At 45.9% G+C, this 20,384-nt stretch overlaps 1 protein-coding gene across 1 annotated transcript in view; it reads right to left on the bottom strand.

Annotated features, from left to right (window-relative positions):
* The window catches only part of MRPS35 (mitochondrial ribosomal protein S35), a 300,787-nt gene that overhangs the window by 138,069 nt on the left and 142,334 nt on the right, over nucleotides 1-20,384 (bottom strand). Inside the window, exon 7 of the mRNA XM_069628518.1 lies at nucleotides 18,719-18,788. Coding sequence (XP_069484619.1) covers nucleotides 18,719-18,788 — 70 coding nt within the window. The remainder of the gene's footprint in view (nucleotides 1-18,718; nucleotides 18,789-20,384) is intronic.

The following is a 20,384-nucleotide window of genomic DNA, read 5'->3' as shown; positions in this document are numbered from 1 at the left end:
AGAAGTATTCCCTGAACCAGGGAGCGGCCAGCTGTCTCTGCGGCATCTAAGGAGTTCTTTACGATGCCCTGGTTTACAAGAGTTCCCTCTGATATAGTAGCCAACAGGCGTGAACGCAGGGGTTCTGGTGCGTCCTCTGCTTCGCTGCGCAGCTTGCTCCACTGTGCATCTGCCTAGCTAGCTAGTAGGGAATTGTTATTCGCGATCCTAGTTGAGAAGGCGGCGGATGTCGTGATTCTCTTCCCAAGTGCATAGAGCTTCTTGCCCTCTTTGTCAGGTGGTGCCTCACTAGTAGATAGTGGTACCCCTGCTCTTTTTCTTGTGTTAGTCACTACAAGAGAGTCCGGGATAGAATGTCCCCTGATGTACAAAGGGTCAGAAGACGAAGGGCTGAAGAGCTTTTCTATACGAGGGTTGACCCCTCTGACTAAGGCCGGATTGGAAAGGGAAGGAGTTATTCTTCTCTTTATAGAAGCCAGGAGCGGAATGGACTGGCTGACCGGGGCTTTTTCTTTAATAACCTTTTCTACAAAGTCTATGTCCGGAAGGGTCTCCCCTGTGTCTATTTCAAAATGCGCTGCTGCCTTGCGCAACAGTGCATTAAGTGAAGGCTGGTCATCTATGGGGGCGGTGTTCCCAATAGGTGAGTCCTTGGGAGGAGAAGGATGAAAGACATCAGTGTCTGAGTGCACTGATGGGGATTGCCAAGGCTGCACTGATGGGGAGTGCCAGGGCTGTGAGGCAGCTGTATCTTCTTCCAAAGCCCCTGCGCTATTGTAAGGGTCTTCCTCAAACCTCTCCTCCTCAAGTTCTTCCTCTCCACCTAAACACTCCTCAACTTCCTGGAGGTATTGCTCCTCTTCAGTGAGGTCATAAGCATCTGAAGAAGGGTTAAACAGCCTAGGAATCTTGACCCTAGGGTCCTCCTGGGTCCATTCTCTTGGTCTTTTGGGTGGGGGTGGGTTTTGGCTACCCAAAAACCTCTCCATCTTTTCCATACAAGAATGGAGTCTTTCCAGGGTCTCATGGGGAACCCCTGAATAGTCTAGAGGGGAGAAATCAGTGTTTCCGGCTTCAAACCGCTTCGAACGCTCCCACAACGTCGACGAAAGGTTTCCGTCGCCCTCAGAAAAGCCCTCCGGTAGTTCAGAAGTGCCTTTAGATGGGTGGGGCAGTTCCTGGCTACTCTTGTGCTTTTCCGGAGTTTCTATATCCTTGGGCGCGGTATTCGACGTCTGTTTAGTCGTCCGCTTACGTTTGTCCTCGGAAACAATTCTCGCCAGACTCTCGACGACGACGACGAGTTCGTCAGTCGAGGGTTCTGGAGTCGGCGTTGCCTGCGTTGCGCGTTGTTTTTCGACGGCCGCTCTATGGAGCGTTACGTCGGATGTTTTTGGGGTAGCGCCCGTATTAGATAAAAGCCCAATCGCTGGTCGCGGCTGCGTTTGCGGGTGGGGCTTCAGACCCTTGCGGTCTGAGGTCGACGCCGGAGAGCCCTGCGTCCCCTTTGGCGCTGGTGGATCCTTCGTCCTGGACGAAGAAGAGCCGTGGGTTGTGTGCTTAGGCCTATGGGGTCTGTGTGCGTCCTTGTCGCCGGGGTGTTCATCCCCATAAGCAGGGCGTGAGCCGAGCCCGTCGGGGCCGGGGACGGACGTCGAGGAGCGCGAGCGCTCCTTCTGGGGGTTAATGACTTCTGTAACGGACGTCGAGTTATCACCCTCCTCGTCACTTTCTGTAACAGCGGCGGCGGGTGAGGAAACTGACTTCGACATCGCGTAGTCCGCCCACCTCTTAACTTTCCGTTCTTTAAGAGTTCTTGGTTTCAAGAGCTTACAGGCCGCGCAGCTGTCCTCTTTATGATCAAGGGGCAAGCAACGATTACAGAGCTTGTGTTTGTCCTTCCAAGTGTATTTGCCCCTACAGCGTGGGCAAAACTTAAAGGGTGTCCTCTCCATAGCTGAGGCAATAAAAACTGGTGATAACAACCCCAAGGGAAAGATAGGGGAGAAAGAAAGACATTCTCGACGAGAAGGTAAAAAGTTCGAAACCCCCACTCTCCCTACTGTATGTTGGCCGGCGAGGCCTGGCCACGTGTTCGGCAGCGCCGAAGGATCTCCTCCGTCTCTTCTCCTCCGTCGAAAACTTGCTCGGCGGGGAAACAGCTTCACAGCTAACGTCGAGGGGAGGGATCTTTAACAATAAGTATATATTAAGGACCGAGGTCCGTAGTAATTGTTTAGCAATGTCTCTTTAGGAGCTCTGCGTAAGGCGACCATAAGCTGGGCGGAAAAAAACAATCTGAGGGACCTCGACGCGTGAGGGATTGTGGGTACAACGCACGTCACTATAGGGATAGTGTTACAGACACGCCTTGTCGACGTCCCCTTTTCGACTACGAAAAACAAAATGCAATACTCCGCAGTGACCACTGGATGTCGGACCTATGCACAGCATGTGAATCTAAGCAGATACAACCATCAGAAATATTATTATCAATCGTATCTATTAAAATGAATTACAGACATGCATGATAAGGCAATTGCTTTAACATGAAAAACGGATTCAAACTTTAGGGTTTGAAATTTCTGGGAGCCATGCAGCTTTTTGTAGTCTACAAGAGCATGGTTGGCTTGACACCAACAGCTACGACGAGCCAGTGTTGACTCCCAGGACATACAGAATTCATTTAATCAAATAGTTGTGTATCTTGCAGGAGCGTGACCGCATCTTATAATGAATCATTTGGGTGTTAAGGAAGCTTTGACCAGAACGGACTGGATTCACAAAATATCAGGATGCGTAGTTCGTCAATGGCAAAATCTTTATCTTTGTATGATAAACCGAGAGGGCACCTTCCAATGTATTTAAGGCGGTTTCATAATTCATGTCAAAGGCCAGGATTTCTAAGGTTCCACCTTAATTTATTACCCACAGGAGAAATCCAGTTTATCCCAAACAAGAATAAGGGCAATCTTTGTACTTTATGTGAAAATTCAGGAAAACAGACTCCAAAACACATGACTGATTGCCGGGGGACCTGGAAGATGAGAATCCAGCTTCTTACCAGATTTGTGGATAAAGAACAACGGTTATATTCTGATCATTTTTGGGAGAGATCGATAGGTCACGAAGTTTGTTTATCCATTGAAGTGTTGAGTTTTTTTTTACTAGTTTAAAATTGTGAATTATTTTGATGTATGAAATTGAATGTAATAATTGACAATGTATTTTGTGATATGTAATGTGAAAAGTCGAATTCTCGGGTGAAACAACAAAAAAATAAGTCATGTTCAGAAGTTGTATGAAATGAACATTAGTACAAAAACTAGAAGCCGTTTAAAAGCATAAAGGGGCACATTCAAGAGTCAAATGTTAATAACTTTCATCTTCCGTGGAAATTTGGTTTGAAGTATGCTATGTTCTACTATATCCGTGTTCCACAAATATAGCAACGCCTTTCTAAGTGATGGCTGATAGCCAGAAAGTGCGTTTAGCACTGGTCTTCACATCAGTATTTCGATCCCTGATGGTAAACGTGTTCCCCGACTTTAACTTCCATGCACATTGAGGGCACTGTATTGCTCCACGTTTGGGTTTAGCTCCTAGAACGATACAGGTCCACAGAGTCATAGTTTTAGCACTCGAAACGGGGCAATTTACCTTACTCTTTATACTGGGCAAATACTGGTATTCTCTAAGCAAATACCGTGCCCCTTCCTCCCCCACTTATGAAGGCAGATGAAATGGGGACTAATTTACTTCATAGACAATAGCGAAGGCAAATCATTCCACTTGTATTCCTGTCAATGAGGGACTGCAACAAAGTTGATGGTTACATGAGCAGCTTGTCACCGTGCAATGACCCAAGAAAACCCATTTGAGGGAAGGTGAAGCAGCAGCAACATTTTTTAGTGGTATTCCGGGGACAGACAAGATGTTACAGGCGGGCAACATCAAGGATCAGAAAAGAAACGGACTGGTTGGTATATAGAAGCAAGACCCAGGCGTGACACACACATCACAGCAGGCCAGTGACAGTTTGAAGCCTGGGTCAGCATCTACTTCCTGCATACCCATACTCTCTGGCCGGACAGACTTCATACAGGCCAGGGAGACATAGGTAGGTAGTGAAGATTACACATGGTTCGGGGGCAGCACAACTACAGACATTCCAGAGTCTGGAACACACCGGATTCAGGAAGCACACTTTGTTGAGTGCACTTCACAAGAGGGGTCAAGCACAAGTCAGTATGCACAGCTGTGCTCAGGCACACACAAACACTGCTAGAGCTCACACGTCGTCAGGACAGCGGATGAGTTGATACACACCCGGTGCAGGTCAGGGAGTCCATTAACTTTCGCATAGTTTATGTCTGCGCCATGATCGAGAAGTTTGAAAACCTCCTCACTGTCACTGCTGGAACAGGCGTCGGTAATACATCTCTGTCATTGAACTGGACTCTGGTCTTCTAACATCGCACCACAGATGGCTCCTGGTCAGTCTCGGAGCCGATCCAACGCTTTAACTACTAGTTTCGCTTCTGCTTGGCATCCTCCATCTTCATCCCCCGGATGTTGCAACTACTACTGTAGCGCTTGCTCCAGGGGGCCCCTGCGCGCACCCCTGCCGGAGGAGAGGGCCAGCGCTACCCACACAGCACTAGACACAGAACTGACGCCAAACAAGAAGAGCTGCACAATACAGTACAGGCCACAGAGCATGCAGTGGGAAACGTGCTCCCAATTCACACACAGCAGGCTTGGGCCTGGGGTGAGCGCCCTGCTCATTATCCTACAATCGCAAGACTTCTCTTGCACCGTATCACTAGTTGGATTCACATAACTAGTGCGCATTACAGGCCCAGGTAATGGAGGCCGGTCTCAGACGCCTCAAAAAGAGATCACTTTGCGGCTCCAACGATGAAAGTCAGACATGTGACAGTAGTCCTTCCAACAGGAATTAAGACTTTGTGCAATGGCAATTGTTTGCCACACCATTTCCAGTTGTCATGACAACCACAAAGACTGCTTCTGGAACCGCTTTCTTCTTGTAGCAGTTTTGGCGATATTTGGTGGCTTACGCCACCCAAAGAGCCAAAACCAAAAAGAGACAAATGTTCCTACCTATCCAATCTGTCCAACTGCACTGAGGTTTTAAAAACTGTACATGTGCACCATGTTTGGGATTAGGACACAGCTAAGGCACACTCTGTAATGTTTGTGACTTTTGGATAAATGCAGGGTTATCGCAGGAAAGGGCATTACAGATAGGGATGCCACCCCACCTAGGTATATTCAAAAGCTTCATAAACTAAACTGTAGCAAAAAATAAACAAATCAAAATGTGGTAAAAAGAATGCCACTTAAAAAAACAAAAAGTGTATAGCTGCTTTTCTACTTTCGGATCCTTGGTAAACAAAAGCGCTGAAAAAGGAAGACCAGACATTGAAAACCATAGACGGTTCTCTAAAGAACACACATTCTGGTCTCATTGCTCCACATGGCATTTTTGCTGCTGACGAGACTGCATCACAGAGCTTGTGTTTTGGAGGCCTAATTCTCCAATATTTGAAGTACACACAGACAAAAATAGATAGAATGGACTGGCTAGAACCATTATTTATATCTTGGTCATGGAAAAGTCAAATATGTCACAGCGGCAGTTCATGAATTTTTCATGGAAATCAAAGACAAATGCACCTGACTGACACGCTTGTGAATTATTAACATGTAAGGTGAAAGGTGATAAAAGGGCAGGATACTTGTGTGTGTTCATTACATGGCAAACACTGGCATGGTAACATCACACGGCCATGATACGACATCACTAAGTTATGACGGTGCCAGAAACAAAAGGGCAGCTCTTTTGGAATTAATGAAAGGGGTTGCAACGTTTAGTCGGACTTCTGTCACACAGAGCGTTGCGCCAATTCAGTCTGACATCACGGCACTGTCAGACTGAGTCCTAAGGGTGTTAAGCATACACATGGATTTGGAGCCTAGTGCAAAGTGCTCTGCCATCTTGTGACTTAAGCTGCCTAGACAGCTCCGGCAACTAAGAGGCATCTCGGGTTCCGACTGCGTTACAAAGACTTAACATATCGAGCTTGGGCACACCTGGTCACCTGAGGTACAACCGAACACTAGACCAGAAGAGCAACATGGCAAACTTCACAGATATTACACTTTTCCAAACAGGTGTTGGATAATAACCTTATGCTGCAAACGGTTTAACTTTGAAGTGGTCATAATTTCAGAAAACGTCCAATGGATATGGATGTGGCTGTGGCTTGCCACATACTGTTGATCACTCTGCTAATTTCTACTGCTGTATGGTCACTAAGTTGCAACAAAACGTCACATTTCTGCAGCATAAAAATATATCGCCGTATATAGATACTTGGACAAATAGGGGTTTTATAAACTCACGAGGAAAATGTTTCCACAACTTAGTTATTCTGTTTTTCTACCAGAGTAGTGTTTTCATTAAAAAGCACTATGTACTGTATGGGGTTTAAAGGGGGACGAGCAGCAAAGAATGCAGAAAAATGTCCACTCTTAGGAAGGAATGACAAGGGGCCTGCCACAACAATCAGTGCATACACTAGTGACAATTAAGTACATCTGGACATTAAGGTGTTACTTGTTCCAGACCATACAAAGATGGGAGATGGACTCGATACTTCAGTCATAGGAATACATTTAGGACAATTAAAAAAATATATTATGTTGTCAAAGAGTGTCAACTAAAATTTAATGCGAAGTGCTGCATCAATGGTGGAAATCTACCTACAACCAGTAGAGAACACAAGGTTATGCCTTTAAACAACCAAAAAGGAAAATGTACATATAATTAACATATGTTATGTTATGTTACTTGGCATTTATATAGCGCCTTATATATCATTGGGATGACTGCAAAGCGCTAGTCGGTTGAACGCCCTCGGGAACCACAGTTCCCGATGTGACGCAGGCTAGCGTTCACAGTTTTATCTAAGTGTGGCACATGCTATCATTCACATTTCTATCTAGATGTGACACAGGCTAAAGGTCATAGTTTCATCTAACTGTGGAGCAGGCTAAACTTCACGATTCCATCTAAGTGTGGCACAATTCTATCTGGATGCGACGCAGGCCAAAGTTCACAGTTTCATCTAAGTGTGGCACATGCCATCATTCACAATTCTGTCTACATTCTGCGCAGGCAAAGTTAAGAATTACGTCCAATTGTGGCTAATATTCGCCTATTCCATCTAGAAGCGACAGAGGCCAAACTTCACAGTTGTCACTAGTTAGCATTGGCAATTATGTGAATATGTTAAATGTTAAAGGCAATTGTACCGCGCACCGTCACCAACGGCGTTGGTCCCCAGGCACTCCGGCAGATCTGCAAATGAGAAGGTGGGATGGGTTAGTGAGGTGAAGAGGGAGTAGGATAGTGAGAGGAGCAGTGTTCTGTTGGCAGCTTCAACTCGGTATAAACCGGGTGCTGAGCTTTGGTGCGAGTATCGGATCGATGTCAGTCCTCGTGTGCTGTTGGTGCGGCTTATGTGTTGTTGCAGTGTTGTGAAGTGCGTGCGGGTTGTTGTGCGAGAGATGATTGTGTGAGTTTTTTTTTTTTAATGAGATAAGTATGAAGAGATGTTAAGCATTTTTGGTAGTGGGTTATATGATATTTGACATGCTAACATTCACAGTTCTGGCTAAGTGTGGCACATGCTAACATTCACAATCCTGTCTAGATGCGACACAGGCCAGTGTTCACAGTTCCATCTAAGTGTGGGACGTGCTAACATGGAAGATCCATCTAAGTATGGCCCTTGCTAACCTTAACAATTCCATAATTCCATCTATATGTGGCACATGCTAACGTTCACAATCCTGTCTAGATGCGGCGCAGGCTAATGTTCACGATTCTAAGTGTGGCCCTTGCTAACCTCAACAATTCCATCTATATGTAGCACGTGCTAACATTCACAATCCTGTCTAGATGCGGCGCAGGCTAATGTAATACATGCAACTTTTATAGTCCAGTCATTAATGATTTTAGGCTGGTGGTTACAAATCTCTCGAAGTATGCATGGACAAGTCAATGCCAGTCTACGTTCTGCAAAGGTAAGGAAGAGTGGTGGGGCTTTCTGGAGTAGAGTAATTGCTCTACACCCCACCCATGCCACACTTCGTTTTTGTTGGTGTCTGTTCACTGCTGGCTTCATTGGCTTCCCCTGTGGACACTTGCAGACACTATCTGGAGCCGCCTCTGTTGGAGCCGCCCTTTGCCTTGGGCGGCTTAGCGCAGGGGCTGCACGGGCAGAGGGGTGCCCTGGAGGGGTCAGCTATGACCACGGTGGAGCCAATCACGGTCCGGGGCAGGATGTGTGGGGGGGGCATGGGTAGCTGCGGCAACGAGTCGCTTGACTCGAATGAGGAGGGTAGATAGCCAATCAGAGCGGGGGATCAGGCTCAGACACCAGGAAGGGGAAACGCAACACACGTGGGCTGAGGAAACAATTTCAAACTAAAATTGGCAAAGATGGGGTCGCAGGACCCGGAGGGCCTTACCTGATGCGTGGATGAAAGTGAGGGGGCAGCTGGGGCAACAAGTCACTAGACCCGAATGAGGAGGGTAGATAGCCGATCAGAGCGGGCTCAGACACCAGGAAAGAGAGCGGGGAAGGGGAACACAACACACAGGGTCTGGAGAAACAATTTCTAACCAAAATGGGCAAAGATGTGGTCGGGTGTGTTGAAAGAGGCAAAATCATGTGAAAACAATGAATAATGTTGGGGTACACATGAAGTCTAACACAGCCACCGGAGACGGGAGGCAGTTACTAATACACACATCACTGGTGAGGGCTCAACCAGCACATTGCCAACTTCTGGGGTCTATTCTGTTTTCAACAGTATGAAGAAAGACTGGAAGCAGTTAGAAGTAGACCTATTAAAATTGGTAATGGATGAAACCACAAGTTCAATATGGTGAATTTTAGGGAAATACATACAGCCAGAAGTGAAGAAGTGCGTCGGGATAGGAGTCAGCACAAGGGTTCTTTGGTAGGTGGCAGGGGGCCCAGTGACTCACAGGTCATATAAGGAGGCACCACAGGTGGTCAATGTACTTCTGGGACTGAGGACACTGGAGGGTCTGGTAGGATTCAGCAAGAACCATGAGACGCATGCCAGAGTTTAAAATGCCAACTACTGCTACCATGAATACCTATTGACTTAAAACAGGAGCTGCCATCAAAGAAACTTAGTCAGGGCTAGATTTTAACAACCTTCTGTTCCCATACTCCTTCCCTGGATACTCTGTTGTGTGGTTACTTTAGGTACCGTGATGAATCCTGCAGAGTCATCACTGATCCCCCAGCCTAAGATCTCCTACCCATGTGGCCAGGGCAAGGCAGCCACAACTGGATACTGACCCTAGGGGTGGCATTGTGGGGGGAGGATCACATGTAAGGTGATAGCTATCTGTGAGAAATGGGGACTCCCTTAGTAGAGAAGCAGTATTTTTCCTTTTGAGAAAATGAAGGTCCTACAATCCCCAAATGTCTGATGGCATGCTGTTACTTCGCGAGTCCCTCGCATGCTGAAATCCAAAGAACATTTTATGAAAAACCACAAACAGAATAAGCTTTACACTTAAGAAATACATGGGCTACAGTTGATATCCCTTGATTATAAGGATTCTGTCCTGTGTAAAGAGCTCTGAACACTAATATCACTGCACATAATATTCACATAGAAACCTTTCTGACAAACTCAAGTTCAACAAACAATTGAAACAATATTGCCTTGGAAAGTTTAACAAAATAGACTTCAATTCCCAGAATACCTATTGTACTGGGACAAGGGAGACAAGTCAATGTGGAAAATGAACAACCTTAAGCTAAAGACGCAGACTAGTTGTTTAAAAGAGTACACAAGAAGGGCAAAAAAAAGAGTACAATTCTCCTCACATGAGATGTCAGTTTGGGGAAACCTGCAACCCACATTGCCATAACAAAAGAAACGCGCAAATATTGTACAATTCTCCTCACATGAGATGTCGGTGTAGAGAAACCTGGACCAAACATTGCCACAAGCAGAGAAACATCCATCGAATATGGAATAAAAGGGCAAACATTGTACAATTCCCTTCATAAGAAAAGTCAGTTTGGGGTAAACTGGAAGACATTGACAAAACCAAAAGGGCACTAAGAAGGACATTGACAGACAGTCCTTGAACAAACCTCCATATGTGGAACTCCAATAAGGGGCGGAGTTGGAACAAGTAATACCTGGAGTCAACTAAGTGCACATTGTAAGGAAGTACAACTGGGTTGTGCTTTGAAAGAAAGTGAACAATTGTGTCAAGTAGAAAACATTGTCAATATAAACAGTGTTGTGGAAAGAAAACATCTGAATTATCCTGAAAAATGATTGCACAAAAAGCGATATTTACTTTGTCAATTTGAGGAACATGCAGGATGAAATATTTTTTGCACTGAATTGAATAGTATATTGTTGGAACAATGCCCTTCCTAATTCAGGGGAAGGGAACCACACCTTGGACACAAGGATTTCATTGTTGAAGTTCTACTTATGAACATTTTTTGTTGAACTGGAAACAGCTACATTTACCTTACACATTTTGGTTGTATATATTAGTGTGAGGGTCAGATAAATTTGGATACATGGTCAATTTACTTTGGCTTTAGTTTGATGGGCAAGAACATTATTGTTAGAATAGCGATAGGGATATATTAGTCTTTATCCCATGCCCTTTGTATGTTAATAAACATGACAAATGTTTAGAAAATTACAACTTTGTGCCCGTCTCTCATTTCTGACCCCTCACAGAACATTGTTTAGTATACAGCTGCTCTCCCTTAGGAGTACCTCCCACGTTTCTTTTCACTTTGTTTTATTGTTCCCCTCTTCTTCTTTCTATCTGCACATTTTCACAGTATTGGCATCCCTCCTGCATCCCCCTTCCTACTCCGAGACAATTCTGTAACTTCCCAGTTTACTTCCTTCCTAAGTCTTGGCTTCTATGTTGTAACTATTTCATAGCCGTCCCCTGGGGTAGCTCCGGCATTGCTCTGGCAGGCCGCCTAATCCGGGATGAGAAAGGCACTTAGCTCCACTTGTATCCTTGACCTTGTCACACTTGATAAATGGCTCAAATTCAAATCCAATTACCAGCCTCATACCTTCAACAACCTTGTTCTGCAGAGACAAATCCCTCCTAGCATCAGTCACCTGCTATGTACTACTTTAGGAGAGTTTTCCTAAAGTCCACTTGAGGGAGGACTGCATAAAACTATCCCTTAGCATACGGGTCCCTAACTCTTAGTATACATCTTTACTACTCAAGGAACCTTGGGAGAGGGGCAGAGCAGTGAGGAAGATGCAAGCTGTTGGTAAGTACACTGAACCCAGTAAGTGTAATAGTCCAAAGAAACACTTGCACTTAAAATTTACATTATATTTATACAAGGAAGATAGATAAATACTTATTTCACATAGCCAAAACACATTGGAATTCCTATACTTTTCCAAGGCCATTGCTTCAGTGGTAGTTGCTCGTGGTACAATTGTTACAGAGTTTGACACTGATGACAGTTCTACCGTATGTTTGGTACGACCGCCCACTCGCGGTAAGACAAAGCTATACAGAAATTGTATTTAGTTAGCAAAACCACATGAGATATAGTCATTTAGGAAGGAAAAAGGATGCAGCAGCAAAGCTTAACGTTCTAGAGAGACTTTTTTGACAAACTAAAGCTTTAAAAGTCCAATCCCCAACTTCACAAAAAAAGTTAGTGGAGGAGCGGATTCAAAGTCTTCAGCAGCAGCAGAACAGCAAAAGTTCCTCAAGATACTTTTACTCTCTAATATAAGTTACTTGGCAATTCAACACAACAAGGGGGACCATGCAAAAGGACTCCCTAAAGGGAGGAATACTGGCACGCCTGAGTCAGAGGTAGATTGGACACCCTGGACACCTCTTCACATACTCCAGTCACAGTGGAGCGACTTTTTGGTTCAAGCTAAATTATATCTTTCACCCCATAGTTCCTTGGGTTAGAAGAAATGCTCATAGCTGGATTCTACTCTGGCCAGCAGCGACAGAGCTGGTCTCCTGGTTCCTCGGTCTAGTGATGAAAGGAAGGACTCTGAATGGGATGTCTCAGCAGCAGTCTTGAGAGAGGACTCTTGGCACTGATTTCTTCGGTCTCCTTGGTCAGTCTGCGGTTTTGGCCCTTTTTCTGAGCAACAACAACGGACGATATTCACCCGGTCGATCTTCTTTGCTTCTGAAGTCTGGCACTCTGGTGAGGGGACTTGTATGAGTCGGATCATGCCTCTGGAGGTCCAACTGGAGCTCACCAAAGTCCTGGACGGATCCGGTCTCGCAAATAAGCTGCACTGCAAATGGACCTGTGGTCTCCTCGTATTCACAGTCTGTGGCTCTGGAAAGGCACAGAACCTCAGGAGACGGCTCAATTTGTAGTTCGTCTCAGGGCTGGTTGGTCCCAACAGCCAAAGGGAAGGAGTCATCCTCGTTGGAGCTCCTCTGTCGAGTAGGAAACAGGGTTAGGACAGCCGTGGTCGCTTCACAGTGACTGGAAGGGTCTGCAGGCATCTCTGGTCATCTTACGCTTTGGTTTCTTCAGTTGCAGTGGTCAACTTGCCTTTCAGCTCATCTTTTTTAGTTTTCCCACACACTCCTCAGCAAGCTGTCCAATCAGGACAGACAGTTCCCCCCCCCCCCCCTCGCCCCCAAGTCGGAACTGGTTCCATTCATGCACACTGGCAGACAAAGGGCAGGGGAGTGAATAACTCCTCCCCCACTTCCTGCCTGCTCAGACACACTGGAGCCTAGGTGGGGACACCTAAGGGTTATATATTTATATGACAGACAGACAGACAGACAGACAGACAGACAGACAGACAGACAGACAGACAGACAGACAGACAGACAGACCGCCTCCCAGAACGGTAGAAGAAGGGCTAACAAAGAACAACCACGATAGAAATGGTGAAAAAATTAAAGTGCCACCATGTTACAACGGGGGTGACCCTATTGTGCATAACCGGGACTGTAAATACAGTGTGCAGTAAAAAAAAATAGCACACTAGTTGGTAGAACACATCCAATGCCACCAGCCATAACTATAGGTTTGTATATGTGACTTTTAGTCACCAGAGCATAGAGAAGGGGGATACTAGGTATACCTTTAGCACTCCACGCAAGGTGGTGTGTGCTAATCTCTCATAGCATAACGTTTTAGGAAGGATACAAAGTATCCCTCTATCCTTAAGGATTGTAAGTACTTGAGGGCATTAAAATTATCTCAAAGGAGGACCCAAGGGGTCCCCAGCAACACCGCACATAGGGTGCTGTGTGCTGAAAAAGTTAAACACAGCTTAAAAGAGATAAGGAGGAAAGCAGACTCCATAAAAAAGTTAGACTACAGAGAACAGAGTTCCAAAAGTCAGAGCAAATAAGAATGAATGAGGGGAAAAGGCTTCACTCACTCAGGATAGAAAGAAAAAGGTCCAGAACTCCAGCAGAAAGTGCTGGAGGTCTCACTAGGAGAGGCGATAAAGCATAAACATGATAAATCTCCCTAACACATTACCCTTGAGGTATAGTAGATCTGCACTCACACCCAACATCCTCATCTTCTCATGACCTTCACAGCACACCACCCCTTAACCTCTCTGAGTGGGAGGCCCTCTCCTCCTCCGTCTTGGCCTCGACCACTCAACTCCTCTTCCTTTGGAGACCTCAACATCCACCTGGTTGTTTCTTGTCCCTCCTCTGGGCTCTTTCGCAATCTTTCTATTCTTCCTCTGGCACGACGCATTCTGCAGGGCACACTATGTTCTCATCTCCTCTGACGTCCCCCTTGCTAACCCTCTCACCACTCCTCTCTCCTGGAGTGATCACTTTCTCCTTTCCTCCCACCTCTCCCTGGCAGGCTAAGCCAGCTCCAAAACCGCCATCTACCTTTTTGGTTATCCGGCCCATGAAGCGTGTCAGTTGAGACCTTCGCTGCCTCAACCCCCACCCGCCCCAGACCCCTCCACCTCTGGCTGACTAGCATCCTGATACTGCCCTTTCTAAGCTCTACTCTGCTATCTCTGACACCCTCTATGTTTTTGCCCCTGTCATGAGGATCCGCTTGAAGCCCAGAGCCAAGTGCAACTCTTGGTACGACTCTGACCTCGTCACCCTCAAACGCAAGCGTAGGGTTACTAACAGGAAGTGGTGGACATCTTGTACATCCTCTGACAAACTGGCCTGCCGTCTGCTCCAAAGGCAATATCAACTCTCTGTTGGCACTAAGAGAGCCCACATCCAAGCCCACGTCTCTGCTGCATCTAACAACTTGGCCGAAATCTTTTTAAATCTGCAAGGAGCTGGTTAAACCTGCTTCAGTCTCTACTTCTGATGTCCCCTCCGAGGCCCTCTGCATGGCCCTGCATTCATCTCAAAAACCCAGGACATCCCGTCCACCATCTCGTCCCCTCCTACTCGTCTTGCTTCTCTCTCTCTCTCCGCTACCTCTGCCCCCCCACCCAAGCTGCCCCTCCTCCTTCTTTCTCTTTCTTTCCTCGGTTCTCCCCCGACGAGATTTCTAGACAAGTGCGATCTATGAAAGTCTTGTCAAAGCAGGTTCTTACCTGTTCGTCCAAAACCATCAAGGACCACAATGACACCATTGCTCCTGCCCTGGCGGACTTCTGCAATCACTCCTTCACCGCTGGAGCCTTCCTTACTCCCCTCTGAAGCATTCTCTTGTGCACCCTCTTCTCAAGAAACCCACAGCTAACCCAAACTCCTGGAAAAATTGCCCATCTGCCAGCTTAACCTCCACACTGACTCTATTGGCTGTCTCCATGACCATCAGTATGGCTACAGGACAGCCAGAAACACGGAAACGGCTCTCTAGAGCATCCGTGAAGACCTGTTCTCCAACCTTGATTCTAATCTCCCCTCTGTCCTAATCCTACTCTATCTCTCATCTGCCTTTGACATGGTCAACCATGCCATCCTGCTCAACCGCCTCCGTGATGACCTGGGGATCACCGATTAGGCCCTGGCCTGGCTGACCTCTTTGCTCTCTAACCGATACTCCCAGGTCCAACTTGGGTCCTTCCTCTCCTCTATCTCACTCTCCACTTGTGGTGTTCCCCAGGGGTATAACCTCTCTCCATGGCTTTTCAACCAACACCTGGCACCCCTCACCCCCACATTACTGTTCTCTGCTCCCGTCTGCCACCTCTTCTCCCTCTCTCGTCTCTGCTATCCAGGAGTGGTGTGCCGCCAATGACCTCTGCCTTAATGCCAGTAAAACAGAGATCCTGCTCATCGGCACTCCTGCACCCTCCTTTCCTGTCACTCTCTGGACAGCCTCCCTTGGTCCTCTTCCTACTCCCACTGGTGATGCTAAGAACCTCAGGGTCACCTTCGACCTCACACTTTCCTTTACCCCACAAATCCTTGACATCTCTAAAAAATGAAACTACCAACTGCACCTCCCAAGGGATATTCTTCATTTCCTCCCCTTCCCCCCCAGAAGCTCACTGTCTCCAGAGCTCTGGTTCTTTATAGGCTTTACAAATTCAACAGCCTCTTTCTAAATCTGCCTGCTACTACTCTCCGCCCTCTGAAACTCATGTAAAACAGGACTGCGAGACTTGTCCTCTGCCCCAAGCCCAGGGATCGCATCGCTCCAGCCCTGAAATCTCTTCATTGGCACCAAGTGGCTGCAAGGAGTAAGTTCAAGACCCCCTGCATTGTCCACAAGGACTTTTGGGGCCTGGGTCTGCATTACATTCAACTCTCCCATCGGCAATACCTTCCCACTCGAGCTCCGCTCCTCCACTTCCAACTCCCGCGAGGTCAGTTGCCTCTCCAAGCAACGAGTTGGTGGTGGATCTTCGGCTGGGGCCTACCTCTGGAACAGCCTCCATGCCTCTCTGAAACTTGAGTAGAACCATCTTCGGTTCCGGAAGCACCGCAAGACCTTCCCCTTTGCTTCTGCCTTCTTTCTTGCTGATCTGCCTGTCTTGCACTGGTCTCCTGGCTACCCTCTGAATACGGGCCCAGTTCCCTGCCCACCCAGCTGCATACCAGCACTGCCTCCCGGCAACATTTGCTCTTGGGCCTGTATCTGCAACCCTTCAGTCCCCTTAACAGCACTTATCAGACACCTGTTGTCTGTGCCTAATTCTTGCACTTGCCACCTGCTGACTACACTATCTGCTGTTTTTGATCACTTGTTCAGCACTTTCTACTCCTCCTCGCCTGCACTTTCCCCCTTCCCTCTCCCCTGCACTTGCGCATTCTCAATGTCACTGGCCTAGTAAGATTATTGTTTTTGTCCTCCCTTGTACCTCTCCCTTGCCTCGTCGCGCTCTGAAACACTTGTGTATGGGCGCGATATAAATAAAAGATTGTATCATATCATAAACCACGCCCCTACAGATCTTAGTCTGCTGTACGAAAGTAAATGAGCGAGGGGACGATCAGAGGATGGGGCAGTGGAAAACAGATGCTATAAACCGAGGGAGTGAGGCATGCAACAGGGGGGAAAATCTTTTCAGATAGCAACGGTGCATGTCAGTCCTCCGTTAGGTGGTCCATAGTACTGCAAAACGGAGGAGGTGGATATGTTCTAAAGTGTTGTAATGTTTGATGTGTGTTTCTAAGGCAGATTTGGACAATTCTAAGTTGGTATGCAATATAATGCTGGATGCATGAGGGGCTTAAGGGTATGCTCAGGTAATCCTGAAGGGTTGGCTTATTTGCTCCAGCATTTCTATGAGTTGTTGGCCAGTTTAAACTCCAGAATAATGATTCTGACACTTTCAAGCCAAGCTTGCTGTATTAAATAATAGACTTTGTATAAAGGTGAATATTGTTAGTAACACAAGAGAAGGTAATGCAGTGGTGACATTATTAGGTTTAAAAAGCCTAGCAATTGATGACACAAAAGTTATTAAAGGTAAGTTCACGGTGAGGCATGGTGTCTTACTTGGAAGTAGGCTTATCAGAACATAGAAATACAAAGACATATACAGCAAGACAATTTAGCCTGAGCTCCCTCAGCAGGCTGTGTTCATTAGACTGTGTGAAAGGCAGATGTGAATGTGCGGCAAACTGGGTAGAAAGAAAGAGAATGGCCAGATGTCCGTCCTTGTGTATGAGGTAATCTGGCATTGGTCTGTTATGTTCGCTTTCTAAGCTTTGACTGTTAACGTAAGGCTATTATATGCTTTGCTGCTTATATTGAGCTTTATGCCACCCACAGTAAGACCACTTCACAGGACTGAGGAGCAAAGAGGGAATGTTTCGATTTGCAAGCCAACAAAATGTAGAACAGTGACCCACATACTAGCATAGAGTTGCCCATCAGCCAGAGTGGACGGAATAGGAGTGAAACAGAAGTGAAAGTGCTCCAAAATGAAATTGCAGGCAAAATAAATGGTGATGAACAGCTTGGACAACTGGAACATCTTTCAATAACATTCGGAAGGGGTTGTAATTCAGAAACGTGAAAAAAATTTGAATACATTTAGAATTGCAGGCCACTTTCATTCATGATCATAGATGATTTTCTTGTTTAAGTTGGGACCTGCTGGGCATCAGAGTGGAGATTAGCGTTTTTGGTTACATGGTAAGTGATAACATAACATAACAAGCATATTTGTAAAGTGCACACTCACCCCCAAAAGGCATCTTGGCGCTAATAACAGATGTTTATTGTTACCAAAATTATTGGTACTTATCTTATCGACCTCTGAAGGATGAAGGGCTGAGTGGACCCGTCAGGATTTTAACCTGTGACCTTGAGGTCAAACAGAGGCCTCTCTAGTGGATGCATTAGTCCACTGAGCCACAGACCCAGCTGAGAAGGGGTTAGATGTTCCTGATGTTTAGCAGGCCGATTCATGAAGCTGTGGCCCTATAAATGATGCAATTATGGAGCTTTAGATCACTGTTGAAGATGATCCCAAGGCTGCTAACCATGGGCAATGGGGTGTGGAGGTCAGCGGATAAAGATAATGGGGAGGAAGGGGAGGACTTTAGTGTTGGGGGTTGGGTATATAACTGGAGTGTGCCATCTAGTGAAGGGCTACTTAGACAGTCTGCTATCCCTGATGTGAAGGTAGGAAAAGAGAAGACTATTGAGTGTCATCAGAAAATATGATTGGAGAAGGGAAAAGAGGAGAATTAGCTTTACAAGAGGGGTGCATTGAGTAGAAGGATAGAGCTTTGGAGGGATTCCCTATGGGAGAGGGTGGGATCTTATGTTTTTATATTCTAGGAAATGGAGAAGGACCTATCAGAGAGGTAGTAGGTCATGCAGGTAAGCGCTGTCCCCTGGATTTCAAGGATGTACACTGTCAGAAAGTGAAGGCTCGATCAGAAGTGCTGAAGGCTGCTGATCGGCCAGGAAGGATCAGGATGGAGGAGAGCTTGGGCTATCCTGCCTACGATATAAAGTACCACAAACTCACCACAGCGTACCATTTCTACATGCCTGACAGCATGATATAAATGAGCAAACCATTATTTGAACTCTGCAAAAAAGCCTATCATCTTTGGGTTACTACAAGATTTAAATACTTTGTTTTGGTCTATAAAAGAAATAATTTTGTGTTGTCCAGAAAGTCACTCAAAAATGAATTGTTAAATCAATATACTTACCCACGATTCATGATATAAAACAGTCAGTAAATACATTGCGTAGTCCATGTTCTGTTTCCTCAGGGGACACCTGTAAAACAGAAGTGCATTGATGGAAAGAAAAAGAAAAAAGACAAACACTACAATAACAGTGTAATGAAAAAATAAAATACTTAAAGTGGCACTTCCCGCAATGTTAGTTACTTCGTATTTCTCTTGCTGCACCGCAAGGTGCATTGTAAAATGCATTTTGAAAGTAAAACATATAGCCTCTGCAACGCTCCAATTAGATCCTCGAAGGCAGACACAAAACCAAGAACCGACGTGACTTTGATGAAATTATTAAATCCCTTGTCAAACCTTTGCGCCTTGACATCAGCTTATCACACACACCCTTGCTTTCACCACTGGAGGATGAGTATGTTCCATGGAACACAGGAGGATATAACGTGAAGTAAGATATTAAAACTGTAAGAAAAGCCTTTTTCCACTGCACATATCTTCCAAAGGATCACATGGTGGCATTGGGTAGAAAGCAGTATGAGCATACACGAAGTGGGAGACTTGCAAAACGAATGGATGCAAAAAACGTCTGCTCAATTGAACTTGCCTACTTGAAACCACGTGAGCATAAAGTTGCTGAGCAGAGGCAGAGATATATTCCTCCCCTCCCCACCCCTCCATCCCCCCCTGTGCAAACTTCATGAAAATCTAACATCTATTAGAAATCACTTGAAGCACCTGATTAATGTGCCCTCTAGTACATCCCTCTAGGCCGGTAAAATAGCTCAGCGGGTTTAGCGCTCACTGCTGCGATCTGAGCGTGTTCTGCAGGTTCGAATCCCAGCAAGGCCAACTCAGCCTATCATCCTTCGGAGGTCGATAAATGAGTACCAATTTTGGTTGGGTGATATTGTATGTAAATATGTGCTCTGTAAAGCGCTTTGGATTAAGGCACTATATAAATAACACATCATTATCCTCATTATCATTACTCAGGTTGATCTTCACTGGCTAATAGTTCTAGGTCTGTACCACCTTCAACAGTTGGTTAAGAGGTTGATGATATCCGCCATTTTCACATCATACATTCAAATGAAATCCCTTACTATGCAAGGCCATCAGACCCAAAATGTATACATGGAGTACAATAAAGAAACAGCATTTTAAAATTAAACGTAAATATTTAAATACCAAACACCAAACAATACGCATACATAGTGCATTACTAGAGGAATACAAGACTGAATACAAAAAAGGCAAAGGTGGAAAATTGAGGTTACAGGGGGCGCATCCCATGGTCAATAAAGACGAGAGGAATAGAACTAAACAAAATTAGAAAAAAACTAAAATCACTGATGGGGCTTGAGATGAAGTGGCAAAACCAAAAGGTGATGGCTGGAACGTTTTGAATAAATAATAACAATGGGCGGGCTTAAAACAGTCTGGAGGGTTGTCCGGAGCTATGCTAGAGGTTAGGATGAATTCCAAACTGTCCAGGCATCACCACCTTTTGTTTTGCTTAGTCATCCAGTGCGGGACGGGCATGCCCAGATGTGGGGCCTGAGCCTGCTGGTCCTAAAGATCCAAGCTATATCTCCCGGATGACGTCCAAAGAAACCGAAGCATGTCTGGGTTTGCTTGTGGTCTAGTGTAGAAATGATGTGAGCAAACAGTTTGGCTGGAC

Source organism: Ambystoma mexicanum, chromosome 12 (genome assembly GCF_040938575.1).
Source record: "Ambystoma mexicanum isolate Mex_15411 chromosome 12, UKY_AmexF1_1, whole genome shotgun sequence".
Classification (NCBI taxonomy): Eukaryota; Metazoa; Chordata; class Amphibia; order Caudata; family Ambystomatidae; genus Ambystoma; species Ambystoma mexicanum.
Note: the sequence above shows the minus strand (reverse complement) of the source record. Positions and strands in the feature narration are given on the sequence as shown.